Genomic DNA, 19,496 nt, shown 5'->3' with positions numbered 1-19,496 from the left:
GATAAAACATCAGAGGTGATGCATTCTGTGTTTGAGATGATCTAACAACTGCATTAGATTGGGAACCCAAAAGACCTATTTTCTTTATGGGTGGTAAGGTACTATGATAACTAAGTTTTTGAACACAGAAGCAAATCAAGAGAGGTTCTAATTTAAAGAGTTTCACCTGTTAAAAAAAACAACAAACAATCCCAACCAATATTCCAAACAACAGAGTATCATTAGTTTTGTATGTTCTACTTGAAACTGTTTTCTAGGCTATATTTTGAAGCATTTTCCATTCATCATAAGAGTTACTTACTCTTGCGAACCGGATAGCAAAAAGTTTCTTGTATTTCAAATCCATAAGTAGACTGCTCATGAATAACTGATGGTACACGCTTCTAGCTCCTGTTAAGAAAATGTACATGTTATTTTGCCATTATTGACTGTCAGATTATTATGGAAGTAATTGTAATGGTAGCCTCGTAAAGAAAGAAGAAATTTTGCCCTCCAATCTAGAGGGAAGAGTGTTTTGATAACATTTGGCAGTTGATAGAAAATGGAGAGAAAAAGTTTCAGGTTCCCCCAAAAAGTACTTTTCCTGTAGGGTTATTTCTTCTTCCCTATGTTTTTCTGCACCATTGAGGACATAGTCAACTGTTGCAAGGAAAGACAAAAAACAGTGCACTCAGGATTTGTCAGATAAGAAGGAACTAGTTCAGAACTATTTTGTTTTAAAGTATGTCTGTGTGTTATTTTTACTAATTCTCCACATAAATTCCGTCACTATGTTGTTAACATAGTTTTTAAAAACAAAACCTTTATAGATCAGTTTTAAGTCAAATACCAATAATTAAACACATGAAATTGTTTAATGTGGAATGATTACAGATATTTGTTCCCCCTGAAAATTGACAAATAGTTCCAAAAGTTACAATAGAAATCTGAACTTTCATTCTACTTCCTGTTTACATGTGAGATTCTGCAACAACAACAAAAACTTTGGTAAAAGGGAAGGGATGGTCAATTATTAGTGCCTCATAACTTTCAAGAACACTGAAGTTTGCAGTCAAAAACAGAAAATTCTGAAGACAAGGAAAATACTCAACCACACAAAATAAAAGTGTTAGAAAATCAGGAAAAGTACAGGTATGGTCATTCTTCCCCTGCTACATGCATCCCTAACTCTTCCCATTTGCCTACTGGAACCATTAGAATGGGAATCAGTTTACAGCACTATACATTTCCTCAAGACACTTGGAGGTCAGCAGGAAGGAGGAAAGAAAGCAGTATGGGAGAAACTTTAAAGTGTACTTAAATCCCTGCTCTAATGAGTCCCTTACACAGAGACTGCATCACATTATCCTTCATTTAGTTGAAGGGCTTGTCTATACTGCTCTGCAGTTTGGACCACAGAGGTGTGAACAGTGCATAAAGCACTTCACTGTAATTCCCCCATGTGAGTGCTGTGGACACAATCTAAAAGGTTCCTAGTTCACATTAATGTATAATAATCATCAGCCTGATTTCCTCTGTGCGGTGGGTCAGTGTCATTATCTCCATTTTGCAGGTGGGGAAACTGAGGCAAAGAAGGGCAAAGCCACTTTACCAAGGACACCCAAGGAGTCAATGGCAGAACTGGAATTAGAACCCAGAAGTTCTGGCTAGGAACCATTTAGTTCACGCCTGCCGAGCCCACATGGGAGAGTTACAGTGCTGCACATTAGTGCACACTGCTATTCATACCCGCACAGTCTGAACTGAGGGGCAGCATACACATAGCCTTAGGATAGGTCGACACTACAATTAGACACCCGCAGCTGACCTGTGCCAGTTAGCTCTGGCTCAGGCTAAGAGGCCATTTAATCGTGGCGTAGATATTTGGAAAGGGGCTGCAGTCTGAGTATCTGGACCCTCCCACCTCACAGTGTCTAGAGCCTGGGCTGCTGCCCAAGCACCAATTGTCTACCAACTGTCTACCTTGCAATTAGGCAGCCCCTTAGTCTGAGCCCCTTAGCCTGAGTCAGCTGGGACAGGCCAACCATGGGTTTTTAACTGCAGTGTAAACATACAATTAGTGCCTATGGAGATATGTCTGCCAATCCCTTCTATTACTCCTCAGACCAACGTTGTGCACAGAGCACAGTGAGGGTTCCTGGAAACACATCAATAGCACAGAGATCTGGAGTTGTGGAGGCATCAAGAAAGTGGCATGTGTTTGTGATTGGAAAAATTCTGTTATATTTCCATTCACTGCCACAGGGGCAAACTATGTATTTCCTGGTTTTCTAATGTTTGTTTTAAATGTCATTTTAAAAACAGGTCAATTTGGATGGGGGGAGGATGTATCTCAGGATGCCCTAGAACAAAGGACTCAAAATTTATATCAGACTCTACCACACTCCCTGAACTGACGATTTTCAGGCCAATCATATTAAGCCAGTGGATTTTAAAGCACTTTGGAATAGCAGCACAGGAGACTTACAGGTGTGTGAACTGCTGCAGTCATTTCCATAGGGTGTTCTCGGCTCAATGGGTTTGAATACATCCTGAAAAAATTGCTCTGCATCTTTCTGTCTTTATACAGAACCAGCAAATTTTAAAACAAGACCATTTTGGAGGAATGTGCCTCTGTCTCAGGAACCCCAAAGGACGGCATATTTGTGCTGCTGTCTTTACTCTGGGCCTTCAACTGGCCTAGCAATTTTCAGGTCAATATGTATACACATGTAAACTTTACAGCCCTTTGAAAAGTCTGTTCTAAACAGAAAGCTCTACTGCACCTTCACTATAGTGCTAAAAGGGCCATCCCATTCTTTCACAATTCAGCATAATCCCAATTTGTGAAGAGGTAAAACACAGTATATCTAAACAGGCAATTGCATCTATAATGGATGGCAATAAAAATTGCTTAAAACATGAACAGATAAGACAAAATAAAATGGTCAGAGTGCTTTCTATTACCACATACAAAGTCATTTTCTTAAAAATAGTGGGGGACAACTCACCTTTCCACAGTTTAGAATCAGACAGCATTAGTTTATCTACAAGAGAAGAATTTTCACCATCTGGTCCCTCCTGTAAACCAACCTGACACAATATTCGACGAAGGCCATCTTAACAAAAACAAATCATGGAATAAATATACAAAAGTTATTTAACATTAAAAAGTTATGTTAAATGTGTATGTAGCATAATGGAAGTTTACATAATATACTGAGTGTGCATCCGTGTGGGTGGGTGTGCGCACACGCGCACGCACACAATATTTATTTTTAAGCTCACCAAGCAAAAATAATCAAGGTCTGAAATATATCTTCCACTTTCTTTTGCTTTTGAACTGTCCTTTCATAATAAGAAAGGAAATAAAAGCTAATTCTGGGGGAAGGGGAGAGCCAGGGCAGGCACATATCAATTATAAACTGCTCATGGGCACGCTCAAAGTGAATAAGGCAGAGGATTAAAGGCCTGGTGGAGCAGTGGACATAAACACTGGTTCCTACTTCCCATATGTTTTAGTCAGTGGCTTCCTCATCTACAGGAAACAATTGACCATATCCTCCCTGTTCTCCTGGTCCAGCCATGATTCTATTTCTCCACTCCTGTGCACCGTGGTTAGTGTGCTTTCAGCAGAATGAGCAGAACACTCCAATGTCTGGCCTCCCATGCAGCAAAAGTGTTGCATTTCTGCCTACAGATGGCTGCACAGGAAATTAAGAGGGACAATTATTTTTCCCTCTAATAAAAATATCCAGTTACACTGAAAGACTACCAAACTAAGGGTGGGATTTCTCAAATGTGCATAAATTGCGCTTTTAAAAAAATCCCACCCTAAATTCATGTACTTCTGCCCCTAGATACTAAGATAATAAATCTTTATCTGAGCAGAGACCTGACTAGATCTCCTGACTCCTTATCCCAGGTTTAATGAGCGTACATTTTCCCTCTCTTGAGGAAGTTAACTAGCAAAAGCAAATGGTTTCAAGAACTGTTTGCATATAAACTGTTATAATGAAAAGTTATGAGCTGAAAATTTTTCAACTCAGGTGTCTAAAATTGGGTATCTTAAGACATTTAGACAGCTAAATGGTTCATTTTCAGAAGCTCTGAGCATTCTCAAATCCCAGTGAAATCAAGGGCTCAGCACCTTTTGAAAAAATCAGTCCATCTTGATTTAACTGCATAAATGTAGTTCTGGGAGCCCAATTTTAAACACCCAGGTCTGGAAATGGTTGTGTTTTATGATAAAAAGGAAGATTCAAAAGGAAACTAAGTCCCTTTTCAGTTTAATGGATGAAGAACATTACAAAAATGGCTACCTATACCATTTTAAACAAACTTTTTCACTTCATGTGTTTTTATACAATGCACCACACCCAGCAGCTGATGAATAAATACACGTTAGAAATAGCTCATGAAGACTACATGCTTCCAATGTTTCAAAACCTGGAGATGGACAAACCTATTAAGTCATCTAGTTTATCTTTGTGACAATACAGGACCACTCACTATAAATTTACAAATAGCTTCCACTTATTCTGTTGAGAGTTTATTTCACAGATTAACATCTCTCACTATTGGAGAACTTAATATAAAGAAAACTCTCCATTTAATCCCATTAATTTTATGTCCTTCCCCTTTTTATAATACTATATACATCCAAATACTGGTATCTGTACCAATCCCATGCAACCAGTCTTGGCCCACAGGTGGGGGTTTTGAGTAGAAAGCTTTAGAAGTATATCCCCAAAAGCCATTTTCTTATAATTGGCTGAACTATAAAACAGAAAGTTCTTCTCTGTATGTGAATGTACAGAATATAAACAAAACCCCATTCTCCAAAAGATGTTTTCTAATAATGGATTTTCCTGGAAAAAAATCTAATAATCAATGCATGGACAATTTTAGCATTCAATTAATCTCTTATGGGAAGAACGCTGCAATGGATATTTGCCAACAAAAGAATCACATGATTTATTTCCAAAAAGGTTAGCTCCTAATCCTCCTCTTCTGCAGGTCTTTGGAAAGAATGAAGGATGGTAATTATGACATACAATGTATGCTGTTGCTTACAATCTACTCAAAAAACGACAGTTTAATACTGTTTCCAAACAAAATAAACTGATAAACTCTATCATCCTAAAATAAGAAGTTCCAAGGTTGAAGTTTACATTTCCGTTTGTGAATTGATCACACTGATAGCAATAATCATTATGCATGTACTTTCCCAAAGCAGAATTCTAAGCCCTAGTCCTACTGGATCAGTGAACATGGACAGAGCCAAGCAAATCCTCAGCTATCCACAGAAAAAAATTTGTGGACTGCGGATCGGATGGAGATACGAATTTTGTATCTAGAGCCCGGTAAATCTGCAAATATCTATTTTATACCTGTGGACCATTTTTGCAGCTTGCGGATCTGATGTGGATACAAATTTTGTATCTACGGAGGGCTCTAAGCATGGAACCCAGTGGATGTGCAGAACCCTGTTAATTTAATAGTGCTGACCTGTGCACAGCTCCTAACAGATGCAAATAGAGGTTTGGGGCCCTTGCCGGTACCCTTTGAGTTTTATTTTTTCCTCTCCCTACAGAGATTTTTTCCAATGTTACATTTTTTCATATCTAAGGCAAACAGTTTGGGTTTGGATTTGAAAAGGAGACTGTACCTTGTTGTTCAAACCTTGTGAACAGTTATAAAAAAGTCAGAACTCTTCTCTATCATCTTAGATTGCTAGAGGGAGTTCATCAGAAACAAATCTCAAATATTCCTGCATTTAAAAAGCAACAACTGACTCCTTAAAAAAAAAGTTTCCTAGATATTTCTTCTTTAAGTATCATATGAAATGTACTTCAAAGTAAAAAAAAGTCTATGTAATTGGGGGGGAAAAGACAAGGGTGGCAGAAAGATACAAACAAAAACTCTGCAGTAAAGTCCATTCACAATAATTATTATTATATCACAAACATGCTTTCTGCAACTATATTAAAAATAGTTTTTTTAGAAAGGACAGGGATTAAATCGTGGTATATTTTTAATGGAACTATTTTATTGCCCAAGTCATGTTGAGCAGCTGAGGATGGCAGCAGAGACATCAAAGGGATAAAGTGGCCATCAAGGGTTAGAGATTATCAGAGTGGTGGGCCCATAGGAACATTTCAGAAATATGAAACCTACATAGATAGTAGAATCTTTAGGGCAATCTCCCCATTTGCTATTCAATATGCTGTTCCAGTTATGCTTCTATAACTACACACATTTTGTAATAAGGACTTTCCAGTCCTATATAAGGTTAATGTGTGTCTCAGGAGACTGCTGCACTACATGATTTGCTTCAAATTCCTTTTTAAAATTTTACAGCAGGTTGACCATCATAAAACATCCAACTAAAAGGAATAATGCTGACGGATTACACTTCTGCCTTTCTATGCCCTACTGAAGGAGTCTGATTACAACAGGTTGTTCAGCACGCTGGTAATGGGAGGGAAGTGATATTTTCATTTCACATGCAGCTATAACAATCCCCCCACTGCGGATGCACACTAAACTCCTAGCATTCAGTTTGTTTATTTTTATATTGGGAAAGATGGGGAATAAGAACTCCACCACACTGTCCAATAAAAGGTGAATAGACAGTTTATTTCCGAAAGGATAAGAACTATATGTTTGCTAGTTTATTGTTGGTTTACTCAGGAGTTTGCATCCTATTATGCAAATACCAGAATAAGCTTTCCGCTTCATGCGCTGGCAAAGGCTTGACATTCATTTCATAAAATATGAAGGCCCAGATCATTACTCCTAGGTGGGTGGCCAGAGTAGACCTTTCATATGTGGCTCTCCTTCTGCCCATGCAGAATTGGGGCTCAATCACCTCTGCAGCACATTTCTCCCCTCCTTCCTTCAGACCCTGTGAAAGGTACTCAGCAGATCTGAGGCTTGCACAAATTGGTGAGCAGAATCTGGATGGGCTGGGAGCAAGAGTACAAAAGGCCAAAGAAGACCATTTTTAAATTTCTAAATCCCATTTCATAAGATGACACCTTAGAGAGTACAATATTGCATTTCCGAGATGCTTAAATCATTCAGCAAAGTAACGACAAGAGACCCATGTCTTATTTCCTACCAATATATAGAGTTCAGAAATTAGGATGTAAGCATATTATTCTCACCAGCAAATATAGAATTTTTTTTCCTTTTGAATCATAAAAAGGTTTAATTTAGTCAGTTGTGGGCACAAAACTGTATTGACCCTCACTTTCACTCATATGTTTAAGTCACTTACATGCAGGTGCAATCTGGTACTTGACCACAGGATGACTATGAGCCGCCAATGTGATATGGCCGTGAAAAAAGCTAATGCGGTCTTGGGATGCATCAGGCGAGATATTTCCAGTAGAGATAAGGAGGTGTTAGTACCGTTATACAAGGCACTGGTGAGACCTCATCTGGAATACTGTGTGCAGTTCTGGTCTCCCATGTTTAAGAAGGATGAATTCAAACTGGAACAGGTTCAGAGAAGGGCTACTAGGATGATCCGAGGAATAGAAAACCTGTCTTATGAAAGGAGACTCAAGGAGCTTGGCTTGTTTAGCCTAACAAAAAGAAGGCTAAGGGGAGATATGATTGCTCTCTGTAAATATATCAGAGGAATAAATACCAGGGAGGGAGAGGAATTATTTAAGCTCAGTACCAATGTGGACACAAGAACAAATGGATATAAACTGGCCATTGAGAAGTTTAGACTTGAAATTAGATGAAGGTTGCTAACCATCAGAGGAGTGAAGTTCTGGAACAGCCTTCCAAGGGAACCAGTGGGGGCAAAAGACATATCTGGCTTCAAGATTAAACTCGATAAGTTTATGGAGGAGATGGTATGATGGGATAACATGATTTTGGCAATTAATTGATCTTTAACTATTCATGGTAAATAGGCCCAATGGCCTGTGATGGGATGTTAGATGCGGTGGGATCTGAGTTACCTAGAAAAGACTTCTCTGTAGTATCTGGCTGGTGAATCTTGCCCACATGTTCAGGGTTCAGCTGATCGCCATATTTGGGGTCGGGAAGGAATTTTCCTCCAGGGCAGATTGGAAGAGGTCCTGGGGTTTTTCGCCTTCCTCGGTAGCATGGGACATGGGTCACTTGCTGGAGGATTCTCTGCACCTTGAAGTCTTTAAACCACGATTTGAGGACTTCAATAGCTCAGACATAGGTGAGAGGTTTATTGCAGGAGTGGGTGGGTGAGGTTCTGTGGCCTGCATTGTGCAGGAGGTCAGACTAGATGATCATAATGGTCGCTTCTGACCTTAATATCTATGAATCTATGAAAGTGACTAGCACAACTAATTGTACCACAAAATTGAGCTCACAAAAAATGAAACACAGATAATGCCAGGTTGAAAGTTTTGCCTGAAAATCAGAGTAAGCATTCCTCAAAACTGTATATCCCATTCGTCTCTCCGTTAGTTCATACTCACAACTAACCCAGATATATAGCGTGTGCAGTATATTACCAAACACATGCACTATCACTACCCAGTCAGAAATTTCTGATTTATGTTACTTTATATATTAAATTATATGAAAAGAACTACATGTCCAATCATTCAAACTAGTGCATAGTTAGATATGGCAATGTATACATGATACCAAGCTGCACGGGGTTGCAAGTACTTTGGATGATAGGATTAGAATTCAAAATGATCTGGACAAACTGGAGAAATGGGCTGAAGCTAATAGGATGAAATTGAATACGGGCAAATGCGAAGTATTCCACTTAGGAAGGAAAAATCTGTTGCACACATACAAAATGGGAAATGACTGCCAAGGAGTACTGCGGAAAGGGATCTGGGGGTTATAGTGGACCACAAGCTAAATGTGAGTTGTCAGTGTAACACTGTTGCAAAAAAAGCAAACACCATTCTGGGATGTATTAGCAGGAGTGTTCTTAGCAAGACATGAGAAGTAATTCTTCCGCTCTACTCCTTGCTGATTAGGCCTCAACTGGAGTATTGTGTCCAGTTCTGAACGCCATATTTTAGGAGAGATGTGGACAAATTAGAGAAACCCCAGAGAAGAGCAACAAAAATTATGACCTATGAGGGAAGACTGAAAATATTCGGTTTGTTTAGTCTGGAAAAGAGAAGGCTGAGGTGAGTTTTCAAGTACATAAAAGGTTGTTACAAGGAGGATGGAGAAAAATTCTACTTCTTAATCGCTGAGGACAGAACAAGAAGCAATGGGCTTAAATTGCAGAAAGGGAGATTTAGGTTGAACATCAGAAAAAACGTCCTGTCAGGGTGGTTAAACCCTGGAATAAAATTGCCTACGGAGATTGTGGACTCTCCATCATTGGAGGTTTTTAAGAGCAGGCTAGACAAACACCTGTCAAGGATGGTGTAGATAATACTTAGCCATGCCATGAGTGCAAGGGACTGGACTAGATGACCTCTCGAGGTCCCTTCCAGTCCTATGATTCTATGATGTTGCAGGTGATGGCATAAACACTATACTAATAACTCTAGAAGATTTTTGAACATACATAGCCAAAACAATATTTTTAGTGGGGTTACATCTATATTTTGATAACCATGCCAAAGCCCTTCCCTCTTAATTCACTTCTGTCCCTTTAGTTGGCTAAGACATAGGTTACGTCTACATGGCCCCACAATTCAGACTACGGGGATGTGAACTGCAGCACATGCTAGCAAGTTGCACTGTAACTTCCTAGGGTAGCCATTGCAGGCATGAAATTAAAGGTACCTAGTTCACATTAACAGAATCCTCTTTAAACAGGACCATGGTGCCATGTAAATGCCACAGATGGAACCAAATCAAAAGTTAGGCCCATAGTTCATTAATAAGCTATATTTCCCTACTTTCATTTCCCTAGCCACAACCATAAGAATGCTGTTGTATGAGAGGGAAGAGAGCCCTTCAGGCAGAATTCACAAGATACTCCCCATGAAATGAGACTGCATACCTTGATTCCCTCCTTCTACAGAGGGAATCTCCTTCCGAACTTCTGTTCAGTGCTTCACTGGCTCACTTCCTCCCTCACACTCCTTGAATTTGAGAACATTAAGTACATTTTTGCTGTTCTAGTTACACTGTGACATATATGAAACAATCAGTTCTCATTAAATAAAAAAAGGAGTATTAACAACATCTATTCAGGATGCCCTTGTTTTAATTTATTTCATTCATTTAAAAGTGATCAAGGGCGGAGAGGTATGCTGTTAGCACACACCACTCAACAGCAATTCTCAAACTGTTTCTGCTCAACACTAGCAATTTTAGCATGGTGAATACATAAAGCACTTTCATATGGGAGTCAGGATTCGGGGAGCACAAATCAATGCGCAGACAATAGGATGAAGTGTGTCAAAAGTTATTAATGGGTTTGTCTAACATGTTACGTATTTGAGGTAAGCTGTTTTAATATAAAATATTTTTATTATTATTTTTAGCATTAAGTTAGCCTCTAAATTATCCTCTAGTCTATAGCAGAAGTGTTTGAATTTGCCTACCTGAATATCCAATAACGTTGCCAAGCCAAGTCAGGAGCTTCAAACCAAAACTCTGATGGGCAACAATAGATGAATGCATAACCTGAACCTTCAGTGGCTTTGTCTGGCGACTGGTATTTCTCTTAAAAAAGAAAAGAGGAGGGGGAAGCTTAGTTAAGAGTGAATATCAGGAAAGACAAGTTTTGTTGTAGAGAAACACACAGCACACTAAATTAAAACATTTTATCACAGAAATTAAAATGGAGACCTATTAATAGGCAATCTATCATAGTTCTTCCAACATAGGATTATTTCCAACAGTACATAAACAAGGAAAATTGTCAATTCTATTCTTAAAATTTTTAGCTGGGGAAAAAAAATCCAGTATAATTCCAGTTTTCTGAATTCCCTTTATTGATATCCATAGTATTTTCTCCCTTCCCCCACCCAAAGTAGGCCTACATTAGTTAATAGCACTTCTGATCAACAGAACCTCAGTTAACCAGACATTTCAACTATTTCCCAGGCCCTTCACATAAACAGGAGCGCACTGTATAATTTTCTGACTGAGCACTGAAACAGTATAACAGTTTGTTATAAAAACTTCCAATAAAAAAATAAGATGTTTTGAAGGATCTTTTGGCCACGTCAAAAACTAACACCCAGCATGCTTAGCTGCCCCTCCCCATCACCTTTCCTCTCCTCCTGGGCACACATCTAACACCTGCCTCTTACTGACACACACCCTTTTGAAAAACCTCAGGCAGAAAGTATGAAAGCAAGCTTCCTCCAGAGCAATGCATAAGAGTGACATAGCAGCTGATTACCAAAATCAAATAGTGAAACTAACCATCCACAAAGTAAATACACTGAAATTAAAGAAATATATTTCCCCTTTGATCTCTTACTGTGCTACTCATCTTTGGGATTACTTGTAATAACAACAGGTAAAGATAACTGATATGGAAATGCAATTTTCAAGTTGATGGTGTCCCTTCAACTAAATAAAATGCCAAATTTTGAAACATAATTATGTGTTTCTGGAACCTAAACAAGCATGCAGCATGAAAGCCTGTTCACAGAGATATGAAATTATGTTTTTTCCAAAATACTTCAATACTTGAAGATAGTCACTTCTGTTAGTAAAACTGAATGAAAACCAAATAGTCTAATACTATACATACAATAAATTGTTTCACACAGGTAATTCACTTGAAAAGCTGATGGTAAACAGATGTCCCTATGAATAAATTCACTCATTTTCCTTACATTATTCAACTTTTATCTTTATAGCTTAAGTACATTTTCAGTTTTACAATTTAAGTTTTAACAGTTTAATTATTTCAGTGACTTATGCTTTCACTGAAAAAAAAAATGAACAATTTTTTACCAAAGTAACACACACAACAAATTCAGTTACTTGACTTTATTGGTGTTAACTGATAAAGTATAAGATTCTAGGATAGCTTAAGCATTTTATAAGTTACTTTTACTTCTATGATCTGATGTGTAGTCTCAAAACTACTGTGACATATACCATGTATTTTAATGAGAATGCCCCACAACTTCACTGGAAAGCGCTGCTTTAAAAAGTGATGTAAAATATTTCCACAGTAGGAACTGTGCTCCAATCTGGAAGCATGAAAATGATTTTCCCAGTTCATTAAATCAACTACAAAAAGACATTTGTGTAACACGCTTAATCTGAGAGATTGGAAATATATTTTCTCTTTTCTTTAGAGAGCAATATTTGTTAACGTTACTGTAAAGTAGAATTTGCAAACTTGTATTCAGTTTAGTCTAAAATTTAAAAATTTCTAGAATTTATATACTAAAAGAATCTTGGGTAAATATTATGCATTTCTGATTCTAAAGCTTAAAAAAGGACAAGCACAAATGTAGAAGACATAAACCTTTATTATTCATGACACTTGCATAAAAAACCCAGGGTTCTTTGCTGCTTATGAATATCTGCTTCTGAGGCTTAACCTGAAGTCATCCCCTCTGACAACAGCTAGTTGAATGTGATAACAGAATATTAGTATTTCAAGCAAGGAATAATTAAGAGTAGATGAACTAAGTAACAAAAATTCTCCTTTCATGCAAGCGTACCTAAAAAACAAGAAACTGAAGGGAAAAAAAACCATCAAGAAAAGGAGAAATTTGTAAATACAAAAATTTCCATGAGATATTTTCCGCTCTTTAAGAGTGAAATAAAAACATTATTCCAAATGCTGATTAAGTATTGAGAATTACAGAGATGGAAATATGATGTGTCAAAACTGCCCTAGATCTGAGATTCTTGTTTCCAGAAGTGCACTGGTATGAGGATTAGGCCACAGAAAGATGCGAGAAAGTATAGACTGGCATTGTATTGCCATCCTCAACCTCCACCACAGAGTTATTAGTTAAAATTAATATTTTGCACATTAAAATATCAAAATAGTACATGGTATTTCAAAACTGTGCTGTACTAAGCATTTTATGGGAATCTAAGAAGAACAGATTAAGTATGTAAAATCACTCACCACTATTACTGATTTTGCTTGATCACAATACTGGAAGTCTCCATATCGGACTGATCTACGTCCCTTTAAATTTATAAAAACAAGATGATAATAAGCAGCTTGTTGAAACACAAGAATAAGCTTCAACTCTATGTCTTAATGTAAATAAAAACAGCAAATCATAGGCAATAAGTCACCATTTATATTAATCACATTTGCAGTTGCTTTCTAGAAAAAGCTTAATATGATCCTAAGAATCTGACAGTGACCTTCTTATTCAAAAATTTAACACTAATTCCTATTAAAGTATATTTTATAGTATTCGTATGAAGGTACTTTTCCAGCTAATTTAAAAATAGGACATTTTATATCATAAGATATATTTTAATACCTTTAAAGAAGCTATATTGTAAAGCTTGTTAGGCCTATAGTTTCACCTGACTAGTCTGATAGTACCTGCAATGCTGGCTTTATCTGAATATTTTGGGGACCTTATAATCAGTGATTCTTTCTTTAGTGTTAAATATGCCTATTAAAAATGTGCACAGTTGATTTATTCATGTTGTATTATAAACAAAGTGGCTCACAAAATGTTTTATATGTACATATGTATATGTTTTATAGTACATATGAACTGGTTTGCTTTCAAAACATCAATTCAGGTGTCAGTCTCTTACCATGCAGCAAGGTTCCGTTGTTTAAAAAAAAAAAAAAAAAAGCTTGCATTGTGGACATACAATATGGGAAAAGTCCGGCACTTTTTACGCCTAACCAGAGGAGTGTCCCTTTTAAGTTATATGATGCCTAACCAATGATTTACAAAAATATTATCTGGGACAGGGAGAACAACTGAAAAAAGTCATGTTTAACTTTAGACATTTTGAGGCCCCAAACTGACTCTCTCACTTCGCATCAGCAAAGAACAGTCTGAAAGAAGGACATTGAGGAAGTGCCTTCCCTGAAGGAGATGGCCAATGGTTTGATGTAGAAATGAGGCACAAATGTATCCTGGAAGAAAAGAATTCCATCCTCAAACACACACAATCAGCTGTGGGATGTGCAGAGCTAGGATGGTGATCTTGAGGAGATCAGTGGGCCCCTTAAGGTAAAGTCAACTCGGTGCTAAACTCCCTGCTCTCTCCAGCTGCTGTGAAACTGCCAGCTCTTCTCTATCCCCTCCTGAAAGCCTTTTATCTGCCAAGGGGTGAAAGGAGAGAAAGAATACTGGGAAGACTCACAACCACTTTAAAGGTAAAAAGCACTAAGTTTAGTCATATATATTCACCCTGACCTTACTTTTAATTCAAGTTCCAGCAAGGAAGTTACTTACATCTCTGTCTACTGTTGTTGCAAATCCAATGGCCTCTTTCTGTGTACAGTTGACAGCTTTCTGGAGAGTGTATATAACTTGTTCATACGTGTGGACTTCATCATTAAAAAGCATGCAGTAGTAAGTGTCACTCTTCTCACTATAAAATAAAGACCACATTTATATAATTAAGTACTAAGCTTCTAATCTATTTTTAATTTTAATAATTTCCAACAAGCCGAATATCTAAGCTTGGGTTAACCCTGGCACTCATGATGTAAATCAACACGGCTTTATCCTGAAGCTGATGAGTGCCTTCTACTCCCACTGACTTCAGTGGGAGTTAAAGGCATTCTGCACCTTACAGGAGTGCTCAGCACCTTGAAGGATTAAGCTCCTAGTCAGTAAAGATGCAGCGTATTAAGTTAGTCTGACAATTCCTGACTTTACTTCTGTGCACTTTTTTTATTCTGGGCTAGCCATTTTCTAGTAAGGAAAAATTATCTATCATACTTGTTATACAATATTCTCCCATAGCTTTGGCGTTATTTTCCTACCCCTTTCTTTTCTAGGTCTCCCTAATGGTCTCTCTCCACCAAGCAACCAGAATCCAGAAGTCTTTTGCAAATCTATGTTTACCACTTCATAACATAAGATACTAAACCAATTAAGCCATTAGACGAGTTCTCCATACTTTTATCAAAAAAATGTAAATCAGTGTTAAATATAATTCTATAACTTCCACCATTTACAGTATTTTCCCACACAAAGCAGAACTAAAAGAAACTACTGTAGTAGAATCAAATTTTAAATAAAGATGTTTTATTCCTTGTGCTATTTATTTCACTCTAGAGTGATAATTCCCAAGTTGTAATTCACGGACCAACAGTGGGTTTGAAGAGAGCTGGTTGGTCAAGTGGCATCAACCTGCCCTACTTGTTTTAAGATGATACATAGAATTAAATACTATTTTTCCTCGTAAACAATTGTAGCTGCTACAAGGATATTATCTGAGCACCAGACAACACTGGAGATGGTCTGTGCAAGCAGGAAAAGGAAGAGAGATGATCCATTGTATGATCCCAACTGTAAAATGTTTTGAAAGACACTTGTCTACATCATCTTCCTATTGGAGTTAAAGGAAGACAGCATGGTGATACAGACCTCAGTGGTTCAGGAGCCAAATTAGTGATGAGCTTACTCAAAATAGCCACAGTAGTGTGACTTCATTGTTTCATTTACTATAGTACTATTCATATTTACAGCAAATAAGTTAATAACTTAGTGCAAGTTGATAACTTAATTTGTTAATAACATAGTAAAAACATCCTGACTCGTTAATAATTAAATCAGTGTTTTAATACCATGTGCTGCAAAGAGGCGCAGAAGACACGTTAAAGAGCCACTTGCAGCTCGCGAGCCGCAGTCCAAGTATCACTGATGTAGACTAAAGTGAGCATTTAAGTTTTATACTTTAAACACCTGCACGTCTTGAAAACCTCAAACACAAAGAATATACTTACACAGTCTCTAAACCAGGTGGCAATTCATTTTCTTTTTCCCATGTTAATATATCTACTGCATATTGAAACATGATAGCAAAAATGTTATAAGCTCTTGCTATCATATCTTCCGATAAATGCACCAGAGGATCCTGAAAAGTGAAATTGATTGTAGTGAGATAGTAGAAAAACATTATAGGAAAATTAAACAAAGAAAATGAGCAATAATAACAAGAACCATTTGAGTTTGGGCTCAAACCATCATTATCCTGCTTGTATTGGACATTTCATTATTCATATTTCACTTAACTTAGTGAGTTATAGTATCAACAATTATCAAAGCCACACCTCCTTTTGTCAAATTTTGTATTCACACTAGTTATAGTACTTACAAACTGTAAACAAGATTCCAGGTGCCAAAATAGTATATTTCACTCCTCTCCCTCTTGCCTGTTTCTGTGTAACCATATGATGATTTCTTGTTAAATATTTCTAAGATATGGTGGTATTCGATGGCCACATCTAAACTAAAAGTTTACACCAAAATGCAAAACACATAAATACTAAATTTATACTATCCCATTTAATGCCACAGTTGAATTTAAAATTACAGCCATTCACTAGTTATGCATACCTTACTAATTTATTTTCAAAAGTAGAAATTCAGTGCAGAAAAAAGTCTGTAAAGCATGCATGAATTCCACAAAACCTGAAGAATGCCAGTTTGATTATAATGGCTCACTGAAGTGATTATAGCCTGGTGGGAAATAGGTACTGAATTCCCCCCATATGCATGTGAAAAATAGAAATGGTCCAAATTTGTAGGTGTCATCTACACTAAGGAATTAAATGACAATGGGGGAGGGAGGGGTGGAAAAGGAAATGGAGAATGACTGCTTGCACCCAAAACATCCCTGATTTATTTTAAACTGTTACTGCATCTTCATAACTTAACAGGAAAACAGAATAAAACCCAAAAGAATATGAAGCTGGTTCACTGAGCCCCCAGCAGTGCAATGCCATTGCTCGAACTATAGCACAAGACAGACTGGCAACTAAAATTAGCAGATAATGGTTCTATTTTTGGACAAAACAAGTGATTAGAAACTAGTGTAGAACAATCACATTTCAGCTTGTTTATTTAACTGAAATCCTTTTAGAGCTTTATGACTGAGAACTTGGAATCTTAAACTAGAAATAACGTTTGCAAAAAATCAAACTGTTCCTTCAGGACTAGCAAACCAATTCCCTGTCTCCCCTCCTTCTTCTTGACAAGTTTTACTCCAAAGCAAATTTTTATAAGAGTTTTTACCTCCTCCTGATAAGTAGCATTAAACACATGAAGACCAAGCAACTGTTAACCTTAGCCAATCTGTCATTACAATAATAAATAATAATAATAAATTAAGATAAGTGAGTGAGAAGCAGTACAACTTGACTTTGGAAAGCAGTGCACACTAGTTTGGTGATGTCATCGATGCTGAAAATTTAGGTTGTTCCTTAAAAGGAGCGCATGGTCCACATGAGAAGGAAAGGATATTGAAATAAAATGACATTTTAAAGGTGACCCATAGATATTTTATTATTAACCATCTTTAAGGTTATGTCATCAGTCTGAAAATAGGAAAAGTAAGAAGGATGTTGAGCACAGCAAAGATTCAAAAGTTGTATTTGCCCACTCATGATTTCAGATTCCCTGGAGTAACCGCTATCTACTCCTACTCCACAACCATATGCATCAGAATGCAACTTGATGTACCAGAGAACTTCACTGGAGCAAAGGTAGCCTCCTGAGAGGCATAGGCATCAGATAGAAAGCCTCTGGAGCACATGGTGCTATTTTACTACCTTTTAAAATTATTTTACAATCCAAAGGGTAAAAAAAAGTGCAGTTTTTTTGTTTTGTTTTTTAAATGGTAAAACCACACCATGCACTAACTCTCCAGTGTTTCATCTTCCCTCTAGCATGGAGCCAGTCTATAACGGACTTCCATGGTAATTGAGACAATATAGCTTGCTGCATGCTGCAAGTGCAGAGCAAGGCTTGACCAGACCAGATTTCAGGGGGACCAACTCACTGAACAAAAACAAAAATTGAAGATATTTTAAATAAATTTGTGCTGAATGACCCTCATAATCTTGGCAATTTGGGGTATCCAGCATACAATTAAGATTAACACCATGTTTGCAAGTTATCCTTTTTAAAAAGAAATTATATATAAGTGGGAACATAATTGTTACAGATCCTATTACATCAGGCCTGACTTATCACTTATGTATCTACTTCTTTGTATCAAACATGCCAGTGTGACCATGTAAGAAATTTGTACCAGTTAGTAACTCTGTACTATGCACATAGATACAATTACACGTTTATTTTAGAATCTATGTCATCAGAACTGTTAGGATTTTATTGAAAACTAAACAGTTATCAGCTGTGTGACTGATAAAGACCAGCAAAAGAGTTGCTTCCTTTGCACAGAAGTCACTTTAAATATTTAGCTAAAAAATATCATAGTCTTTATGTTTACAAGGCCATAGCACCACATTCTGCCACGCTTATTCTACCAGATCTAAGGAAGGTGGAAGAATCTAGCCTTTCGTCATCAGAATTGAGTGATGTATTTTTGGTTTCAAAGGCTGGTCAATGTGTTTTTATATATATATAGGCAGCCTTTTGAAGAACACACACACATAGTGGACATAGAAACAAAAATTAGGAACCACTTAATAAACCTCCACAGCCTGGACTTAAGTTAAAAATGTGTATTTAAGTAAACAAATAATGCATGATAGGTCAGTCAGATGTTATATTCTTTTTGGCTCCTGAAAATAATCTATTAAAATTGAGGCTTAATGCAGATATAGTGACTTTCCAATAACCATTTTTCTCTTATTTTCCTGGCTCATGTGCTTTCTCCTTTCATTAAAAAACAAACAAAAAAAACAAAACAAAACAAAAACCACCACACAACCTCTTCTCCCCATTAGGAGAATTAAAATAGCCTCAAGATAAACAGAGCCAATTTTTCCATGAACTAATTTAACTTCAGAAAGCTCCAGATGATTGATTTATTAGTTTTATGCAGGGCTGATGGGTATCATATTATTGCAGTTTTCAGTTTTAAGAAATTCATGTGTCATAAAAAAAGTACATTCCATAAGAACGGCCATATTGGGTCAAACCAAAGGTCCATCAAGCCCAGTATCCTGTCCTCTGACAGTGGCCAATGGCAAGTGCCCCAGAGGGAATTAACAGACAGGTTATCATCAAGTGATCCATGCCCTGTCACCCAATCCCAGCTTCTGGCAAACAGAGGCTAGGGACACCATTCCTGCTCATCCTGGCTAATAGCCATTGATGGATCTATTTTCCATGAATCTATCTAGCTCTCCTTTGGAATGCACTCCTTGTCCTCCCCCAGGTCCAAAATACCCCAGGATCTATTAAACTTCAGACCATCTGCCACTCACCCACAGCTGTCACCACATCTCTTTTTTGCATCATTATTCTCCTCCTCCTTTTTCTCCCACTACCATCAACAACTCCTCCTGGTTACCCTCACTCCCTCTACAGTTCTACCATCTTTACCTACATCTCTGCCCCTCTCCACCCTATCTAATTCCCTCCACAAACAGCAGAAATCTAGGTCCCAAATCTGAAAGTCCTCATCACCTCTGACGACAA

General features: G+C 37.4%; 1 protein-coding gene across 8 annotated transcripts in view; it reads right to left on the bottom strand.

Annotated features, from left to right (window-relative positions):
- The window catches only part of UBR2 (ubiquitin protein ligase E3 component n-recognin 2), a 106,150-nt gene that overhangs the window by 69,832 nt on the left and 16,822 nt on the right, over positions 1–19,496 (bottom strand). For all 8 annotated transcript variants that reach the window (XM_073339013.1, XM_073339018.1, XM_073339011.1 and 5 more), the window contains 6 exons: positions 15,830–15,960; positions 14,328–14,466; positions 13,019–13,081; positions 10,512–10,632; positions 2,991–3,098; positions 302–390 (listed from right to left, as the gene is read on the bottom strand). In XM_073339013.1, the coding sequence (XP_073195114.1) occupies positions 302–390; positions 2,991–3,098; positions 10,512–10,632; positions 13,019–13,081; positions 14,328–14,466; positions 15,830–15,960 (651 nt within the window). The remainder of the gene's footprint in view (positions 1–301; positions 391–2,990; positions 3,099–10,511; positions 10,633–13,018; positions 13,082–14,327; positions 14,467–15,829; positions 15,961–19,496) is intronic.

This window comes from Lepidochelys kempii, chromosome 3 (genome assembly GCF_965140265.1).
Source record: "Lepidochelys kempii isolate rLepKem1 chromosome 3, rLepKem1.hap2, whole genome shotgun sequence".
Taxonomy (NCBI): Eukaryota; Metazoa; Chordata; order Testudines; family Cheloniidae; genus Lepidochelys; species Lepidochelys kempii.
Note: the sequence above shows the minus strand (reverse complement) of the source record. Positions and strands in the feature narration are given on the sequence as shown.